General features: G+C 37.0%; 1 protein-coding gene across 4 annotated transcripts in view; it reads right to left on the bottom strand.

Moving 5' to 3' along the window:
- The window catches only part of pkn2a (protein kinase N2a), a 39,522-nt gene extending 19,280 nt beyond the window's left edge, over window positions 1–20,242 (bottom strand). Inside the window, exons 1-5 of one of the 4 annotated variants that reach the window (XM_079820372.1) lie at window positions 19,900–20,242; window positions 13,860–14,151; window positions 6,485–6,639; window positions 4,189–4,318; window positions 3,954–4,099 (exon numbers count right to left, since the gene is read on the bottom strand). In XM_079820372.1, the coding sequence (XP_079676498.1) occupies window positions 3,954–4,099; window positions 4,189–4,318; window positions 6,485–6,639; window positions 13,860–14,151; window positions 19,900–19,920 (744 nt within the window). In that variant the 5' untranslated portion in view covers window positions 19,921–20,242. Of the gene's footprint in view, window positions 1–3,953; window positions 4,100–4,175; window positions 4,319–6,484; window positions 6,640–13,859; window positions 14,152–19,899 lie in introns of those variants that run through there. The other 3 variants (XM_079820373.1, XM_079820374.1, XM_079820375.1) reach the window with 3 other exon arrangements.
- Between the last annotated feature and the right edge of the window lie 780 nt (window positions 20,243–21,022).

The following is a 21,022-nucleotide window of genomic DNA, read 5'->3' as shown; positions in this document are numbered from 1 at the left end:
ACATAAAATATATTTTGAAGAATGTTGGAAACCAACCAGTTTCTGGTCCCCTTTGTAGGAAATAATAATATGGAAGTCAATGCCTACCATCAACTGTCTGGTATTCAACTGTCTGTGTTCAACAGGAGAAATGAATACAGGTTTGAAACAATATTAGAGTGAGTAAATAATGACATCATTTTAGAGGTGAACTGTCCCTTTAAGGACAGCATGTTCACTAGGCTGTGCTGCTGTCAATTTAAGACCTGCATGCATCACAGACACACGCCGATTTTATTTTCACTTTAGACATAACCGACTGTGTGTACGTTAACCTTGTGTTTGACAGTATTAGCACAGTAAGACTACTTGGTCCAGTAATCACGTGTTTGAAAGGCGTTTGGTGCGCGCGCTCTGAAAAGCGCATGTTAAAACAGTGCAAATTAAATGTTAAACCGGGAAGGCTTTAAAACGCATGCAAATAGTTAAGTTTCGTGATTGTGAACTATACTGCCCTACAAAGGCTAAGTGCAGTAACTACGCAAACACTGAAACTGAGAAAAATGGCTTTAAAGTTTTTACACCAGCCAGTCAAACATGTTGTGGGTAGATTAGTGGTAATGCATTCATGTATTGCCTTCTTAGGAATAATTTTTTTATAGATAAAAACCATGACCACCGATACTGCACTCTGCCTTTGGATGACCTTAAACAACTAAAACACTATTGCAAAGGCAAAGTGCAGTATCTACAAACTAAATGTGTTCATCCAACTTTTTTAATTAAATTCTTAATACATGTTTATAGTAATAATAAACTTTATATAATACAGAATTTTCATTTTCGGTTGAACTATCCCTTTAATATGGCCATACATCATTTCCTAGAATTAGAGGTTAGATAGTAAGTTAACTTACGTATTTCTTCTCCCTTAAGCCTAACTTCTAAGCTATTCTCAAACATGTACATTTCCTGTTTGTGCTATCTACACCCTTAAAGCTATAATTAATAATTAAAATATAATTATTATGTATTCTTAGCTAGCCTATCTGTGAAATCCAAAAAACTGATTGGCACCTTTTTTTGTATATTAAGTAGCCTACGAAATTAGTGCGTGAAAATAGAGTACTTTCAGTACATTATGCAAGTGTACTTTTTCACCTAGTGTGCTTGCTGTCGGCCGGCTGCGCTTGTCCCGTTGTCCGGTTGTCACCTGCTGACTGGCGCCGCTAACTTTTAGAGTAACTTTGTCTAACAAGATAACTTTACCAGACCCAGCTAACTTTTGAAGGAGTAACCCCTGTCAATACAATTGGATTAGCTGCCTGAAACGGAGAGATGTCCGTATCAACAAACACCAACGTGATTAAATCGGATTATCTTTACGTTATCAGAGGATATTGCCTTTAATAGAGCAGCACAGGTAAGTCAAAATTTGCTAGCGGCTGGCTAGTCAATGTTAACTGATTATAAAGCCGTCAGTTGCCTTATTATGAGTTATTATTTTGCCATCTTCCTTACCAGTCTTTGAATATTTGCGTTTTAACGCGAGTTCAACCATCATATGGCTGGGGGATTGTTTCTGTGTGTTACGATTGGGGCAAACCGCATCCAATCCCCATTGTGACAAGGCTGAAACCGCAGTATCTGCTGTGTCAAGAACGGGGAAACAAAGCTAGAACGCAGTAACATCACTTACTGCGGTTTGCCTTGGTATTGGCTTGGATTTTGTAGTTACTGCAATTTTGACACGCTCGTTTCTCTAAAACTGGACAAAATTGAATCAGCAAACTTTGTCACAAGACAGAACAGATGTCACAAAGCCCATTTCAAATCTTAACTCAATTTTGACCAAATGTGTAGTTACTGCGCTTTGCCTTTGGACGGCAGTATAGTGTTCCGTGAGTATAACTCTACCACTAACGTGTGATGTGAATGTATGTCGCGTTGTTCAGTATTGGGATGGAGGCAAATGATAGAATGTGTAGAAAAATAATTAATTAAATGCAAAACCGAACCGTACTGAACCGTGAATGCCGTACCGAACGGTTCAATATTATATTGAGAATTGTGGCATCCCTAGTCTCTACGCATGTTGTTTATTTGATCCGATGTCCTTGTGGTTTGGGTTATGTCGGAAAAAACGTCACGTCCATTAAAACAAAGAATTAGTGAGCGTTCTATTAGAAGAAAATATGTTAATTATCCGATTGCGGCCCACTTTTGTACATTGAATCATGATGTGTCCTCAACGTTTTTTGGGGGATTGAAAAAGTGAGTGTGCCACCTAGAGGGGGCGATATTGAATTCTTACAGAGAAGCGAGTTGTTTTGGATTTTTACCCTTCAGACTTTATCACCTATGGGTATGAATGATGAATCATTATTTAATGTGATGTAAAAAAAGAAATGTTTTGGTCGTGTTATATTTAATTCAGTCATTGAGTGTGATTACTTATCAATGGTTCTCTGCAGTGATTGGTCATGTTATCTTTGTAAATGTGATGGAGTTTGAGTAATATGTTTATATGCCTGATGGAGGTCATGAGACCTAAATTTCAGATTTTTCTCTAATCCTCTTTCCTACGCACCTATCTATTACCAACAGGTGTGCGATGGTAATTGTCAATTAATTATTTGACACAAGCAAGCGTACAAATTAAATTCTAACCTGACTTGTAATAGTCAAAAAAAATAATAAAATGTATATTCTATTCTGTCAGGCTCATACACTGCTGGGGGTCTCTCTGACCACCTTGTTTTCCAAGACTGCAAAGGTCAAAATATACTATAAGAAACTATAAACATGTTAAAACTAGTGCTGTCAGTTAAACGCGTTATTAACGCCGTTAACGCAAACCTATTTTAACGGCGTTAATTTTTTTATCGCGAGATTAACGTTCTTTTTGGTCTAACAAACTTTGTAGTTTTTTCACATGGTGTTACAACAACTAGTAACGTTAGAAAAACTACAACACCACTCCGGATGCAGCTAGACCGGAAACAAAACATCAGGCACGCTGCGGCTGCCCGCACTCGTTTGGGCCATTAAAAGAGTAGACGTGGATGGCAAGCGTGAGACGCCGAAATGAGAAACGTATTAAGCCATGGTTTAACTCAGGGGTCTTCAACTAAAAGTGCTTGTCTTGAGCGCTGCTTTCTGCTCTGATGGTGCGCTCACACCGGACGCGAATGAAGCGTTTTGCGCGAGTGATTTAAGTCAATGCAAAGACGCAAATAGACATTCTGCGGCGTGAATTAAGCGGCGTGCATGTCGCGTCATTCGCGTCCGGTGTGAGCGCACCATCAGCCTCTTCTTCACTGCATGCTTGACCGCGCGTCTGAGTCTGAACGTAGTAACAATGAGCATTGCAACGTTAACTGTTTCATTACGTCAAAAGGCTTCGCGGTCCAGATGGACGCATCTCGCGGTCCGGATTCGGACCGGAGTCCACTAGTTGGCGACCCCTGGTTTAACTGCACTATAGGCGGAGTCCTAGTTTACCTTGCATGTGCACTTTGTAATTTTATTTTGGATCACCCTGTTTTGATCCCTTAGAAAGGGCTGTTGAAGGGGCTGTTTGTGCAACAAAGTATTTTTTTCACCCTTTTATTGATGGACAGTGTTACATTGTGTGAGCGATTATTTGCTCCAAGAGTGAATGACTGCTTCAAGTGAGAATGTTGGTGTGAAATCGAACACTACAGTATGCCAATGTTGTTTTCAATAAAACAAACATTTGAACAAAGCAAGCCGATCCACTTTTCTATGTTGATAAGAGCATTAAAATAAGAAAAAATAATGGGTCAAAAAGAAATCAAGGGGCATTTAGAATAAATAAAAATGTGCGATTAATTGTGAGTTAACTATGGCATTAATGCGATTAATCGCGATTAAATATTTTAATCGTTTGACAGCACTAGTTAAAACTTAAAAAACCATTAAGTCAGTTTTAGACGATATGATGAAAATACCTCTGAGTGCGCCCTCTTCTCAGCCAGTTTGCCAGAGCCCAACAGCTTCATGACATTCTTGGCCCCCTCGGCCACAGCGTACTCTATCCGTGTGTGATGGCAGAGCTCCTCCACCCGCAGGTCCAGTGGACTGATGATGGGTTTGGCTGCAGCACAACGCCACAAATATATTTATTAGATTGTGTTTTGTTGAACTGTGAATGCTAATGCTGGAGGAACTACATTTGAGTGTTACCAATGACATCATTGTTGTCGAAGCTGAGCTCGCTGGTTTGGCTGGCTTTGAGGATCTGCATTCGGATGAACTCGATCTTTGTTTTGCTGTCTTGAAGCATCTGCTGTGCTGTCGCAAGCAGTTTTCTGTCCTGCGAAGTCAACAGCAAAGTCATAAAAGTCATGCAAATACCAATTTTATGTGATGAAATGTTGTATGAGAGGAAATTCTCTTCCTCATGTTTTTTATTTTCACTTGACTTTATTAGACATTTAGCCATCTATAATAATATTTTTAACGTTGGGAGCACTCTCGTGCAGACTGGTCAAAGGCTAAACATATTCCAGGGACTGCGTCCCGTCTGACAGACTGTGAGAAGGAAAGGCTTCCGTTTACAAGTCATTTCCTGGTTGACATCAGCCCTTGTTTAATTTCCCAAAGGGCTGCACTGTGCTTCAGGCCTCTTAACACCACATCCTGACGGAGTGTGAGTGTAGCCAGAGGGAATAAGCTCACCGTCAGCCCCACTCCTGTGGCCAAAGCTCTCAGGAAAGCTGTACTTTAACATGTCATTAAAAGAAAAGCAGGAGGTTCTGGGGTCCATGTTTCTAACAAAGTGAATTTAGATGTATTTTATGTAGTGCTGTCAGTTAAACGCGTTATTAACAACGTTAACGCAAACCTATTTTAACGGCGTCAATTTTTTTATCGCGAGATTAACGTTCTTTTTGGTCTAACAAACTTTGTAGTTTTTTCACATGCTGTTGCAGCAACTAGTAACGTTAGAAAAACTACAACACCACTCCGGATGTAGCTAGACCGGAAACAAAACATCAGGCACGCTGCGGCTGCCCACACTTGTTTGGGCCATTAAAAGAGTAGACGTGGATGGCAAGCGTGAGACGCCGAAATGAGAAACGTATTATGCCATGGTTTAACTCAGGGGTCTTCAACTAAAAGTGCTTGTCTTGAGCGCTGCTTTCTGCTCTGATGGTGCATTCACACCGGACGCGAATGAAGCGTTTTGCGCGAGTGATTTAAGTCAATGCAAAGACGCAAATAGACATTCTGCGGCGCGGATTAAGCGGCGTGCATGTCGCGTCATTCGCGTCCGGTGTACCTGCATGCTTGACCGCGCGTCTGGGTCTGAACGCAACAGTGAGCATTGCAACGTTAACTGTTTCATTAGCCTACGTCAAAAGGCTTCGCGGTCCGGATTTGGACCGGAGTCCGCTAGTTGGCGACCCCTGGTTTAACTGCACTATAGGCGGAGTCCTAGTTTACCTTGCATGTGCACTTTGTAATTTTATTTTGGATCACCCTGTTTTGATCCCTTAGAAAGGGCTGTTGAAGGGGCTGTTTGTGCAACAAAGTATTTTTTTTCACCCTTTTATTGATGGACAGTGTTACATTGTGTGAGCGATTATTTGCTCCAAGTGTGAATGACTGCTTCAAGTGAGAATGTTGGTGTGAAATCGAACACTACAGTATGCCAATGTTGTTTTCAATAAAACAAACATTTGAACAAAGCAAGCCGATCCACTTTTCTATGTTGATAAGAGCATTAAAATAAGAAAAAATAATGGGACAAAAAGAAATCAAGGGACATTTAGAATAAATAAAAATGTGCGATTAATTGTGATTAATTGTGAGTTAACTATGGCATTAATGCGATTAATCGCGATTAAATATTTTAATCGTTTGACAGCACTAATTTTATGTGTTTACTTTTTTTTTTCTTGATCATACACTACCATTCAAAAGTTTGGAGTCAGTTTTTTTCAGCAAGGATGCAATAAATTGATCAAAAGTGACAGTAAAGACATGTATGACGTTATTAAAGATTTCTATTTCAAATAAATTCTATTCATCAAAGAATCCTGAAAAAAATTAATCACGGTTTCCACAGAAATATTAAGTAGCACAACTGTTTTCAACATTGATAGTAAGCAATGTTTCTTAAGCATGATTTCTGAAGGATCATGTGACACTGAAGACTGGAATAATCATGCTGAAAATTCAGCTTTGCCATCACAGGAATATATAACATTTTAAAATATTAAAATACAAAACAGTTACTTTAAATTGTAATAATATTTCACAATATTACTGTCTTCACTGTATTGTTGAATACAGTAAAAATCTTACCAACCCCAAACTTTTGACCGGTAGTGTGTTTAGGATGAGGGCTAAGATCAGGACTATAGTGTTCTCTCCTGTGCTTTGTGTAAACAACAGAATCCCAGATTCTACATCACCGGTAAAAAAAAAAAAAAAGGGAAAAAAGGTCATTAAATAAAACCAAATGGTACATTACCTTTGAGGAGCCATTTGAATACATCTGGATCATGTTCTCAGCCCCCTGCTTCACCTTCAATTCAATGTCGTTCTGTTTTTTCAGGGCCGCTAGTCTGCTGCTGCTAGTGCATGTTCGTGCTTCACTTTTGGGGCTGTCCACCGTAAGAGGGCAGTCTGGGAAACAGAAAGTTAGTAGGAAAGGGATTGACAAAGTTATTAGGATCTGAAGAGAATGCAAGGAAAGATTTCCTGGAGCAACCTAAAGTTAAAAAGCCCCAAAAATTAAAATCGTTTGTTCACCCTTTGTCGTTCAAACCTGCATGACATAGAAGATATTTTGAGAAATGTCTAAGGTTTTGAAAGTCAATGGCAATGTTGTTTGGTTGCCAACGTTTGGAGGTTGAATGACATTGGGACAAACAAAATCAGGGTGACTAAATTATGTTTTTATTTGAGTGGATTATCTATATAAGTGTCTTGTCCAAGGGCACAATTGTGATGATGGATAACCCCTTTGGGATGCTTGAACCCATTTTGTTTAGCAGACCATATCTTCAACTACTTCACCACACAACCACCACAAGAAAGGACCAATTGAATAATGATACTTTCTTTGGGTCAGGAGTCCGAAGCTGAGTAATATGAGAGCAACAGAAATGAAGTTTATGCTGTTTTCTGTGGCGAGTTCCAGCTTTCTGGCTCAACCACAAATAATAGGAAGGATGTTGGTTGCAACAAAAGTAGCGGATTCTTTATTTGACCTTTAAGAACTATAAAGAGACACATTTAGAAGCTGCACTAATCCAACTAATCCAAGTATGGATATTTATACTTTGAATACATTTGTCATTATTTTTATTGGAGCAGCACATTTTAAAAAGCTGTCTATATGATGCAAGCACTCTTATGAGTGTGACTGCTTAAGTCTTGAAGTTTTACAGGAATGTTTTTGTGTGGTTGTGAAAACTGAAATTATTTCAATGAAGCACAGCACTACTTTACATGTCCGGACTAGAAAAAAAAAAAGACAAAATGAAACCAGTCAGACTTCTGCTAATACCAAACAAAAACATTGGCTCTCACAAAGGCACTTTATGTGACTGCAGAGCTGGGTAATATAAAAATGATGGTAGCAGGCAACACACATACACACAAATATGTTTTTGATAGCATCTCTGATTTAGACATCAACAGAAATAATGGCAAAACAGTTGTAGGGCCCTATGATTTCCGCGATCACCGAATCGCGGACGGAATCGCGGAATTGGCATATTAACGCGGAATCTATTGTTAACGCGGAATTTCCCGGAATTTGACATATTTGGAATGAAACGGTTTTGTGTGGGAGAAGAACGTATGTCTGGGGAAAATGCAGACCGGGGGAAATATGGGCGACTCAACCCCTCCCGTCATTTCAGCTCCGCCTTCAAAACAATGAAAGTATGGTGAAGCGGCTCACCACGGCTCTGCTTTCATCAGCGGAAAAGTTAAGAAACTCAACGCTAAAGCCCCGTTCACACCGCCCTCAGTACAGAGCCGAGCAGTTCCCTCAGGTAGTGCTTGCTGTATTTTGCCTTGTTTTTAATGCACTTCAATGTACTGTATGGAAAATAATGCCTTAAATGAACTTGAGAGAAAATGAGATGCGCGGATCAGCGCGTCTTATGCTGCCTTCACGTGCTCTCGGAATTATCGTAATATACGAGTTTCCTAGGTAAACATTGCACATGAACGCCCTCACATTTTGAAACTTGAATGCAATGCGCTCGTAATCACGACTTCAGAAGTCGGAATCATCAAATTTCCGATAGCACGTGAAGGCAGCATTATCCACATCATGTTCAGAAGCGGCTGTTCTTAAAGTGACAGGAGCACTGATAATGTCTGTCATTAATGTTCAAAGAACAACGGGAACAGAAGATTGTAGCTTTAATGATGATTCATCTATATTTCACTTATTATTTATGCAGTTAAGAAAGGTGTTGATAACTTTATTCAATTTCTGTGTAGACTATGTCTGACAGGGAAGGCCACAGGTAAATATAACATTTATTATAATGGGTTCATGTAAAGATTGTTTTAAGTTCAATTAAATTAAAAGTTATTTTTTAAAGCCTAATAAATGGTGAAATTGGTAGCTTTCAGTTATACTGTAATGTAACGTCATTAATGTTTCATATAGACATTAATATCAGTGATACTGGCCTTCATTCATAAAAAGATGCCATTACAACACACATTTAAAATATGCTGTCTTTAAATTGTTTCTAAATTAATTTGGAGAGTAACTGAAATTATTACAATATCAAAATATTAAAAACTCCAATGTTTTTAATTGCAATTAATCATGATTAATTACAGAAAAAATGCAATTAATTCTGGGGTTTTTTTTATTATCAATTCACAGCACTAATATCTAGTTGTGACTTGAAGTGCTTAGAGTGCAGTGTTATGTTGCAGTATTTGTCCTGAAAAGTAAATGTGATGTTTGTTACCTGTTTGATGTTTGTCATTCCTATTTTATGTTTTATGTTCTATTATATTAACATTAAAAACACTCTTTTTACGACTAAAATAACAGTTAAGGGTAAAAAAAACTGAATTTGCAAAAATTAAAACGGAAAAAAAAGGAATTAGCAAAAATTAAAACGGAAAAAACGGAATTTGGGAAAAAATAAAACGGAATTTGGGAAAAAATAAAACGGATTTCATAGGGCCCTACAGTTGGTAAAGTCAACTCATTTACAAATCACTTTTCCTCCACTTTTCTGTTAAATTAATGGATGGAAGACATTTTATTTTGTTTTAGTTTTATTTTATTAAAGAAATATTATATATATATATATATATATATATTGTTACTTTATGTTCCTCCTTTGAGCCCTTAAAAAGTGTGATAATAAAAAAAAATTATTGAGCAGCATATTAGAATGATTTCTGAAATGAATGACGCTGAAAATTCAGCTTTGCCATCAAATAAATTCAGCCTTGATGATAAGACTTCTTTAAAAAACAAAAAAAACTTGCCAACCATAAAACTTTTGAACAGTAGTGTATATTTTTCATGTCACCAAAAGCCTGAAAAAATATTGAGATATACTTAGTATTATTATAATTGTATTATTACTGCTTATATCACCCAGCCATATTTGTGCCTCTATTTATGGCTCTACAGTCAACCTCAAACAATATCAATGATATTTAAGCCATTTAATCTGTTGTTAAAGGATATGAGAGAACACAACAAACTCAAAATATAGTAAATCTCCAAAAATGCATTGATCGAAACAAAACTGCTTTACAGGCAAGGCAACGCATACAAAATCTGAAGGTTGTTGAGGTTCAGAGAGGAAGCGAGAAGGTTATCTGTTCACAGAGCACCTTATGTATGGGAAGCACATGTCAATGAGGAACAATTGTCTTTTGTTGAGCACCTGGAGAATCCTGAGTCACATCATTACACAAGGCATAAATACAGATGCCTCTGTTGTGGTTATTATAAACAGAGTCCGCAGGGTAAGAGAATAACGCGCACACACAGCAGGTATTACTAACCTTTTACAAGGAGACTTAAGAGGTGCTTAAGTAGATTATAGGCCTATAACATACTAGACTAGCAATTTAAGTTGTACTTACACTACAGGTCAAAAGATGTTTTTGCAAGATGTCTCAAGCTTAGCAAGGCTGCGTTTATTTAATGCTGTAAAATGTAGTAAAAACTGTAATATTTTTATGATGATATCATGAAATATGATTACAATTTAAACAACTGTGGCTATTTTAATATATTTCAAATATATTGCTGTGACAGCATTTTCAGCATCATTACTCCAGTCTTCAGTGCCACATGATCCTTCTGAAATCATTCTAATATGCTGCTCAAGACACATTTCTTATTATAAACCATGTATATTATAACAGCGGTGCTGCTTAATACTTTTTAGTCAGCAAGACACATTAAATTAAATAAAAGTGACAATAAAGACATTTATAACTTTTATAAAAGATTTTCTTTTTACACAAAAAATTAAGTGGCAAAAATGTTTTCAACATTGATAAAAATAACCATTATTAATATTTGAGCACCAACAATAATTGATAACAATTGAGCAGTAAATCATCATATTAGAATGATTTCTGAAGAATCATGTGACACTGAAGACTGGAGTAATGGCGCTGAAAATTAAGTTGAGGTTTTGACATCACATGAATAAATAACATTTAAAATATATTCAAATATAAAACAGTTATTTTAATCATAATATTTCACAATATTAGTGTTTTACTGTATTTTTTATGAAATGTGGCCTTGGTGAGCAGCAAAAACATTTAAATCTTAATTATTGCCAACTTTGTGTACATGCTATATGTGTGCCCTTGACTTTTAATGAGGTGCAAAAGGCTTGACCCGGGTCAGCAGCAGCCTCACCCAGTCCACTGTCTGGGCTCCTAAACAAGTGCTGAGCAACAGATAGCACCATGACATCATCGGCGAGGCACTGGCACTGGAGCACTGTTGTCTTGCAGCAGCGTCTGGAAGCAGATCTGCTGATTTCTGCTCAGTGGATACAGACTGAGGAGGTCAACACAGAGGTGTGACACATGGCGACATTCCTCTTGCGCTGAGTCACCAAACAAAAGCCCCTTCACATCAGATAAGGTTTCTATGCCAGGCTAAATCCGGTCCCATATAAGGATGTGGTTAATATGGCAAGAGATTTGATCAAGCTTCTGGCAGATTTCTTCACAACAATATATCATAGTTCAAAGAGGGCTGCTCTGTAATCATTCCGTTTAGATGAACTGCTACACCTGTATTGTGTTACTGTGCTCAAATCTCTCTTGTGTAATAGCTATTTATTATCTTCAAAGCAATCAAAAAGTGCTTTGTGGACACTGTGGAGTAAGACATCTTTTAAAAATAGCAACAATAAGGATGGAAACCAAAGGAAACTACAAGACTGCACCATTTCATAAAAAAGGACATGTTTTTTCTGTATTTCTGATCAAATGAAGGCAGCCTTTGAAACATACTATTAAAAAACATTGAATATCAAAAAATAATATAAAAAAATACTAAATATATATTTTTTAATTACCTGCACGTCCTGGAAACGGGAAGCCTATAATATTGAACTTTGCGCATCCTCCATTGTCACCGCATTTTAATGAACTCTCACGCATAGAAAATGACACCGAGCGTTGGCTACGCACAACATGTTAATCAAACCAATACGTTTGAAAACAGCTGTTGCATTTGCTGGCACCAGCTAAATCTGCAGCTCGCATGGCAGTGCATAATACGGTGCAATAATCATGCAGTCAATACATATATTTCATAGAAAACAAGCAGGGCTATAACATAACCCATTAAAAACTCAAAGTGTCTGCTCTATTACAAATAATTTATATTAAAAAAATACTCAAAAACAGCGGCATTACAAGATGGAAATACAGAAGGATATTTAAACTTGCTCTGCCCTTACGCCCATGACTCACTGCGTTGTCAGTTTTGGCTGTTTTTCCATCTTTTAACGGCGAATGTGCACTTATAGATCAACACATTCTCATGAAATGCGTATATATAACAATTTGTATTTATCGTGCAATTTATACGCCAAAATGACTTTTTATGTGCATATATTAAGGCGCTGACGCTTGCCTACAGAGCCACCACGCGCTCAGCTCCTGCATACTTTGACTCGATACTACAAATCCAGACCCCCACCAGAAGGCATCGCTCAGCTAAAAAGCGACGGCTTGTGGTACCATCACAGAGAGGCAAAAAATCTCTTTCCAGAACATTTTCATTCAACGTTCCCAGCTGGTGGAACGATCTTCCCAACGCCATCCAAAACGCAGAATCATTGACAGCATTCAAAAGTCAACTAAAAACTCAGCTCTTCCGTGACCACTTAACCTCATAAAAATAAATAAATAAATAAATAAACTTTCCTTTCCTCTTTCTTCCCCTTTTTTCCCTCCCTACTCTAGCCTGTGCTACACTGAGCAATGTACACGGTCTCAGTATTTCAGGCACTTGTTGCGCTTACTCGACTCTTCATGATCAATCGCTTCGTGTACCCCCAAGTTGTAAGTCGCTTTGGATAAAAACGTCTGCTAAATGCATAAATGTAAATATATTACACATTGTCAACTAGGTTGAGTGGTGTGGGTTACGTGCCAGCATCATGAGCACAGACAGCGCGCCAGAATCCAGTTCTTTCGCTCTTGAACAAACTATAACACACAGATTTATGCCTAAATGTCCGTTTTGTTGAGTATCCTCAGAAGAACAGTTTTAAATTAGTTAAATAACGTCTTAAATCAACTTAAAGAGTTGTGAGGAAATGGCCGTCATGTTCGGCAGTGGCAGATCTTAAAGTCACAGCAGCACTAACTACTAATGAAGTTTAAAGCCTAATAAATGTTAAAAAGCCTTCAATTACACGGTTATGTTGAATGGCTATAATTAATGTTTAAAATGGGGGAGGGTCTATTTCATAGAGACATCAGCATCAGTATTAGTATCAGTGATACTGGCCTTCATTCATAAAAAGATGCCATTGAACAAATATTTAAAATATACTGTCTTTGTTTTTTTCTACATTAATTTGGTGATTTACTGTGAAATTATAACATTATAAAATATATAAAAATGTGTTTTAAAACTAAAAATGTGTGAATAATCTAGTTTAAAACAGCACTAAAAGAAAGTTTACATAACAAATATATTATGCCTCCCCACTATCTATCTACCTTTTGTATTTATTGCATAGCATATTGTATGTTCAGACTGATTAGCAGACATGCTATTTATGAATGGATGTAACTTTTGAAACTTTGCGGTAAAAGTGGCTCTCCTATTGATTTTGTCCTATCAGTGTGGCTCTCCTGAAAAAAATAGCGAAGACCACTGAATTAGAGTAACAAATACATATTTTTTTTATTTTAAGCAATCAGGAATGTGGGGGGGGGTTCAGACATGTGACACTACGCTACTGCTTCAGTGTCACATGATCCTTCAGAAATCATTGTATAATATGCTGATTTGCTGCTCAAACATTTTTATTATTATTATCAATGTTGAAAACAGTTGCGATGCTTAATGTTTTTGTGGAAACCATGATACATTTACTTTTTGTGGAGTCTTGATGAATAGAAAGTTCAAAAGTATTTTGAACATTTAATTGAAATTTAAATCTTTTTTTTCTCAATTTAATGCATCCTTGCTGAATAAAAGTATTAATTTCTTTAAAAAAAAAAATTATATATATATATATATATATATATATAGTGTGTGTGTGTATGTGTGTTTGTGTGTATATACACATTTACACACACACAAGATGCAACAGATGGTTGAAGTTTACTTATGACAGCTTTGCTCATACCTAAGAGAAGATCCTCTGGATCCTTCACCACGATATGAGCGTTGAGTTCCTGCAACTCTTGATGCAGCTCCTCTAACTTCTTGTTGGACTTCTTGAGCATATTATCAACATATGCCAGTCTTTTTTTTTCTGTGGTGACCTTTCTAAGGTTCTCCACCCCCTCTTTCATCTTCAGCTCTTTGCGGATCTCCCTCTTGATCTGCTCCTTGATTTCATCTAGCTTCTGCTGCACCATGGTATCAGACAGGTCAAGGTTGTGCCCCAGGCCCAGCTGCTCCGAAACCATGTGAGCCTGTACAAAAATAAAACGTATATAGTCATCACAAAATATATTAGCATATTTCGCTGTCGATAGCCTACAACTTTCACATAAAGGTCTTCTTTCCATTCAAAAAACAAAAGAATGAATAAAACATTCTTAGTAAACACATGAAGGATCCTAAGGATTAATTGTTGCTTGCAGTAACATGAATCATTATATTCACATCTCCCAGTGCGCCCTGCACACAAACCCCCCCAAGCATGAACGAAAACACACACAGGTACACCTACACATAAAGAAACACAGTATCACTGACATCAGCAGGGAGGATAACTGGTCTGAGTGGGTGAGCCAAATCCTGCTTAGCCCAGCTCATCATGAGCTCATGACAACATGTAAGAGAACTGACAAGGCTCCTCTAAACTTCCTCCAGGGGAAAGTGGAGCCATAAATAAAGTTTCAAAACAAAGCGCTGAAAACTTTCAGCAGAATGTGCTCATTCAGGTCTAGAGAGGGTGAAGGTGAGGTTTGTCAAATATGCACAGACAATTAGCAAAATATATCTGAATCCATAATGGTCATATTATTCAAATAGATCTAAATCTGAAAATATAGGGATACAGTGATGATAATATTCTGGCCAATACTGATAACTGGTAAATGGCTTATGTTAAAAATGCAATACAAACTAATAAATATATATATACATATATAGCAAAAAACTGATGTGACAAGCCATCAGAATCGAACCGAACCGAAAACCGTGGTTAAAAACCGAGGTATGTATTGAACCCTACTAACTGTATATATATATATATATATATATATATATATATATATATATATATATATATATATATATATATATATATATATATATATAAGGGATGCAACAATACAGTTAGTAGGTTCAATACATACCTCGGTTTTTAACCACGGTTTTCGGTTCGGTTCGATTCTGATGGCTTGTCACATCAGTTTTTTGCTATTCTATTCCTAGGCAACAGGAACAGCAAGAGGTTAAGGAGAAAAAATACTATTTTTATTGCAATACTCTTTCTTTATTTTACTTAAAAGAATTGAAAAACCTTACTTAAAGGGGTCATAAATGGTACATGCACTTTTACAAGTTGATTATACGGAAATGTGTGTTGGCAGTGCCTGTACACAACCATCCTATAATGATAAAAATACATCCAGTGTTTTTTTTTAATCTCCTTATATGTTTTCCCCGGTCTCAAATCGAGCCGTCTGACCGTGTGACGTTACACAGTGTACGCCCCTCCCGCGATTGTTGATTGACAGCAGCGTTTCAACACAGACCCGCCCGGAGCGAGCTGTCATCAGTCCGCCATTGTTGATACTCTGGAGCAGAATGGCGTCTAAGTGATTGTGGTGTTGTGTTGTTGGGTGTAATAACGAACACAGCAGTCATTTTGATGTTCCTAAATCCGAACCGCTGAAGACCCAGAGGCTGCTGAGTTGTTTTAGAAGGGAATATTCCCCCCGATCAACGTCAATGTTTGCGCGAATCATTTCTCAGTAGACTGCTTTATAAAAGAGGGTCAGTATAATGCAGGTTTTGCTAATTTTGCAGGTTTGCGATTTCAAAACACGGCCTCATGAAGCTTCGAAGCGTTATGAATCAGTGAGTCGAATGAGCAGTTTGGATCGCCAAATTTCAGCAGTTTGGATCGCCAAATTTCAGCAGTTTGGCGGTTTGACACGCGATCTGAATCATGATTCGACTCACTGATTCATAATGCTTCGAAGCTTCATGAGGCCGTGTTTTGAAATCGTCATCACTATACAAGTCGTTATTTAGGGGTTTTTTGCGCACAAAAACTATTCTCGCTGATTCATAAAGTCATTGTAGAACCACTGTAGTGAGATGGACTTTGTAACAACGTCTTTAGTACCTTTTATGGGTCTTGAGAGTGAACCGTGCATTGTGCCAATGGAGTGCCAATGTGCCAATGGCCTTTCAAAGCCATCAGATTTCAACTAAAATATCTTAATTTGTGTTCCGAAGACGAACGGAGGTCTTACGGGTGTCGAACGACATGAGGGTAAGTAATTAATGACAGAATTTTCATTTTTGGGTGAACTATCCCTTTAAAAAAAAAAACCTTGTACACATTCCTAGTGTATAGTATAATATAAAATAAATGTATATAAAGATTTACACTGGCAGCTCAGAGCTGTACAGCAGCATTTAAGTATGAAATTGAATGAATAAATGTAAAAATAAAACACTACAGACTTCACTATAAAATATACATTGATTCTTAGCTATTAGTTTTTCAGTCAAGAGCAGTGAGTGATTTTCTCTTTGTCTTTTGTTGTTGTATTAACATTAAAGGGATAGTTCACTCAAAAATGAAAATTCTGTCATCGAGAAATTAATACGGGTTTGGAAAAATATTAGAGTGAGTAAATAATGACATAATTTTAGAGTGAACTGTCCCTTTAAGGACAGCGTGTTCACTAGGCTGCGCTGCAGTCAATTTAAGACCTGCATGCATCTAATATACAGACACACGCCGATTTTACTTTCACTTTAGACAGAACCGACTGTGTGTATGTTAACCTTGTGTGTGACAGTATTAGCGCAGTAAGACTACTTAGTCCAGTAATCACGTGTTTGACAGGCGTTTAGTGCGCGCGCTTGGAAAAAAGCGCATGTTAAAACCGTGAATAAGCACGTGAATGAAATGTTTAACCGGCAAGGCTGTAAAATGCATGAAAATAATGAACATATATACGTTTTTTAACAGTAAAAACTAAAATCAATCATTGTGAATGCTTGAAGTGAATTTAGGCATCACAACATTATAATGTACAGCATTAAAAATTGTTATTTCATTTATTTTGAGATTTGCTAGAGATAATTTACATGTAGCAATGATGACAGTGTTTTGAAAGATTAACTAAAAGTCTAAATAAAAGTAAGTCTAAAAGTAAAAATCAGCATGCGCATTTAAATATCCAATTTCAACCAATACAGATCAATTAAAATATCTCCAATATTGGCAGATTAACGATATGGTACAGTCATTATAGTCATCACAAAATATATTAGCATATTTCGCTGTCGATATTATGCTTCATTAATTTAAAATATATCTGTATTATGCTAAGTTTTTCCAACAAAGCAAAACTGGGCAAAAGCTACTAAAAAAAATGTATTTGGTGACCCACTAGTTTATAGTCTTCATTAGGGATGCACCGAAATTTCGGCACCAAAAATTATTGGCCCAAAAAAATTATCCGGTTTTTGGCAAACAGAGAAAAATGAAAATATATGGCACCCCTCAGTGCTCAGGTTTCACTCTCGCTCTAGCCATTATCATTACACGCTGTGATGATCCGCTCAATATTCCTCTTTATGCTAGGTCCGTGATCGCCCCACGGTTCGGCACACATGTGTTTTGCGGATTAATTGCTCAGTTTCACCATCAATTTGGTACTCGCGCACTGTTATCCGTTACCGCCGCAAACACCCGAAGGAAGCGCACAGATTAGTTTGACGCGCACAAATGATTTCTCTTTTGCATCTTTGCGCGATTGAACGGACATATACACATAAAAATTTTCTAAATACCAGTCAAGTATTCTCGTAAACACAGTCAGTTATGCCTTGTGAACGTAAAGAGTTGAGAAAGAAATCAGATGTGTATCATTATATTGGATCTGTGCATTCGGTCTTAAAGTGACAGCAACCTATAAATACCTGCTTCTAAGTCATTAATGTTAATCAAACAACAACACACAGCTTTAACAAATAATAAAATATATTTAATTTATGCAGTGTGTTATTTTACATTTAGACCTCATTATTACATGTCTGTACCGGAATCAGTTAGACCTTACTTTATTTGTATCTTTGTTATACTGTATTCATTCATGTTTGTAATTATTGTATTTTATCTTAACACCTCCCTGAATAAATTAATTAATAAAATGTGTGTGTGTGTATATATATATATATATATAGGCTTTTTTTTATTCAGTACCATTAAAATGCTTGAATTTCATTAAAACGTCTAATATTAATACAAAAATAAGCTAATTTAAAAATAAGAAACAAATCATTTTTAAAAAGCATTTTCCGTTTTTAAAACAAGGGCATGCAGAATTTTTTTTTCTATGGTGCATCACTAGTCTTTAAGACTTAAATAAATAAATAACTGATACTATGCTTACACGTACAGCACTGACTCATGGGTCAACTGAAGGTCATGGAAAAGCAACTTCTGTACTTCATTTTAGTTCCTATAGGAAAAAGCCAGTTGCACTTATCTCTTCCTCACTTGTACCGCCTGCTGTGCTACACTCAGGACACACACATACAAAATCAATATTAAACAGTCACACACACACACATAAAAAAATCAATATTAAAACAGCATAATCCCCAGGACAAAAAGATGGTTTCATTAATAATGCGCTTTGCTTATTAAAACTCAAACTAATGGGTTGAAAATCTCCCTTCATATGCTGAAGAGAGTCCTGAAGAGCACTTTAACAAACTACAATGTCACCAGACCTCTCATTCACCACAATTATGCAGCAGTCTCTCTTCCACTTTCCATAATACTCTTGGACTTATCAGTTCTGAGAACAATGCTGACAAAACATGTTTTTGTAACAACAGTGTCATTTCCAGTTTAAAATAGCTGAAAAACACTCCACAATTCTGCTCGTAATTTGAATACACTGGCAAAATGATGTCAGCCTGGGCATGGTTTTGCATACCAGACAACTGAATTTTCAAATGCCCAGATATCATGATTATGTCTGTGAACAACATAAAAAGTTATACAACTATTGTATAAGAGTGAAAGTCTATATCTAGAAGTCTTCCACAATAATGCACTTTATAATTCGAGTTATTAATAATGGATGACAGCTCATTGCAGTTATTGAAATGCCAAACATTTGCCAAAAACATGATCTTGACATTTAAGATGTCTCAAAAGCAGATAAACAGTTTATTTTAAAAGATGGACTGGAATAGATCATGTATAAATTGTTTCGTTCGTTAGTTTATATTACCTAACAAACCACTTAGGGTGTTAAAAGACAAGTGTAGCCTACATTATAAACACATTCAGTTTATCTTGATAGAAACAAGACTGCAGTTCAGCACTAAACGAAAAGACAAGCCCCAATAACCAAACAACTACAAAATCTTTTGTAGAAAACATCTCAAAACAAGCATAAACCACCAGAACAGAACTTAATACTACACTTCCCAGTAAACTTTACTACACTTCACCTCATTGCAGGGATGCTGTGGTGATTTTAATGGTAGATGGCGGCAGTGGACTTACTAAACAACTGTTTATTAGCTTTATTTAAATATGTTTTAGATTTTGGCTTCGACCCATTTTGCTGTCTAGTTAGGCAGCTCGCCGAGTTAAGTTGGTTCCAATTCCAATCCATCAAAACTAGTGTTTTCCACTAGGCAACGCCGCATTAAACCAGTCCAAATTTGTATGGATATACTACTATGACTGCACAGGAGAAAATACATGCTCTAAGCTTCTGTCATTAGTGTTTTTCATGACCCGTTCTCCGTTTTCCCGTGACATGAGCTCTTCGGCGGAGGGAGAAGCTCGTCCCAAAGGAAGAGAAGTAGTGATTTGAAAGTCCGCGAGAGAGCTGCGCTTAGGGCGCATAATATGTTTTTAAAGCATAAACGTCGCCGTGCACACTTTACACAATTTAAGATTCTTTACATCAATATTGCACGAGATTAAAAACTTTTCCTACCTGCATGGGATCGGCGGCCATCTTGGTTGTGAACTCTTTTGAATCAAACTCTGGGGAAGGGGAGGTGAGTCACTCCCAAAAAACAAGGCTGTTATGTTTCCGTCTCAAGCGAAAAGCTCTTTATTTGCCGTACGATCCTTATCGTGGCCGGGGGACGGAGGGGGTCCCATGGTTGAGTTGATGGTTTGTTGTAAATGTAGGGGTTTAAACCCGTGCTCAGAGCGGAGATCCGTGCATTTGGGGTGAACGTAGAGCTCTGCTGCTAATATCGGAACAAGGGGAGGCGGGTGGCAGAACGACCCAAGTGCAAGTTTCTGTTCCCGCACCCAGTTCAGCCACGGCTAGTCCACCCTCAATCATGTGATCAATAACAGCTTCACAAACACAGAGGCTTCAACACAACAGTCTGGTTCAACAAGAACTTAAGAAATGACAACTTATTTTACTATGATTTTTTTCTGTAGGAGCAGCACAACAAAATTGTGTTGGGGCTTATTTTATTGGAGCCGTATATCCATTCTAAATAAACTTTTTCTGTAGAAGTAACAAAAATTTGTTCTATCGCAGTAACACATTATATATTATTATTTCTGTTTTAAGTTATTCTATACAGTAGTATGAAGTATAGAACTTTCTATAATGACTGATTTCATAACAGTGGTTCTCAACTAGGAGGCACCCATCACAGGATGACTTAAAATGGTTTAAATTATATTAAAATGCTAACAAAAATTCAAGCAAGATGTAAATTCAAATCATATTTCTTTTTCAAAGTTTTTCACCCTCAATAACGATTGTTATTATTCAAGGACGTACAGTTTTTGGGACTGGAATTACTAAATGTATGGGGGTGTCTTATAGTGTTAGACTGAGGATCCTTCAAGTAGCCTATTTATTTGACATAATTCATTTTATTGTATTTTTTTCTGTAGGAGTAGCAACACATTATATCATTTTATTGGGATTTATTCTATAGGATTAGCAATATTTATTGCCTCTCATTCTATAAGTAGCACAACCGTCATTCTATTGTGATTCTTTAGGCAAGACCACATTCTTTTATTAGGACTTATTCTTTAGGGACTTCCTTTGTGATTTATTTTATAGGTGCATGCAACATTCT

The sequence above is a fragment of the Gobio gobio genome, assembly GCF_949357685.1.
Source record: "Gobio gobio genome assembly, chromosome: 6".
Lineage (NCBI taxonomy): Eukaryota > Metazoa > Chordata > Actinopteri > Cypriniformes > Gobionidae > Gobio > Gobio gobio.
Note: the sequence above shows the minus strand (reverse complement) of the source record. Positions and strands in the feature narration are given on the sequence as shown.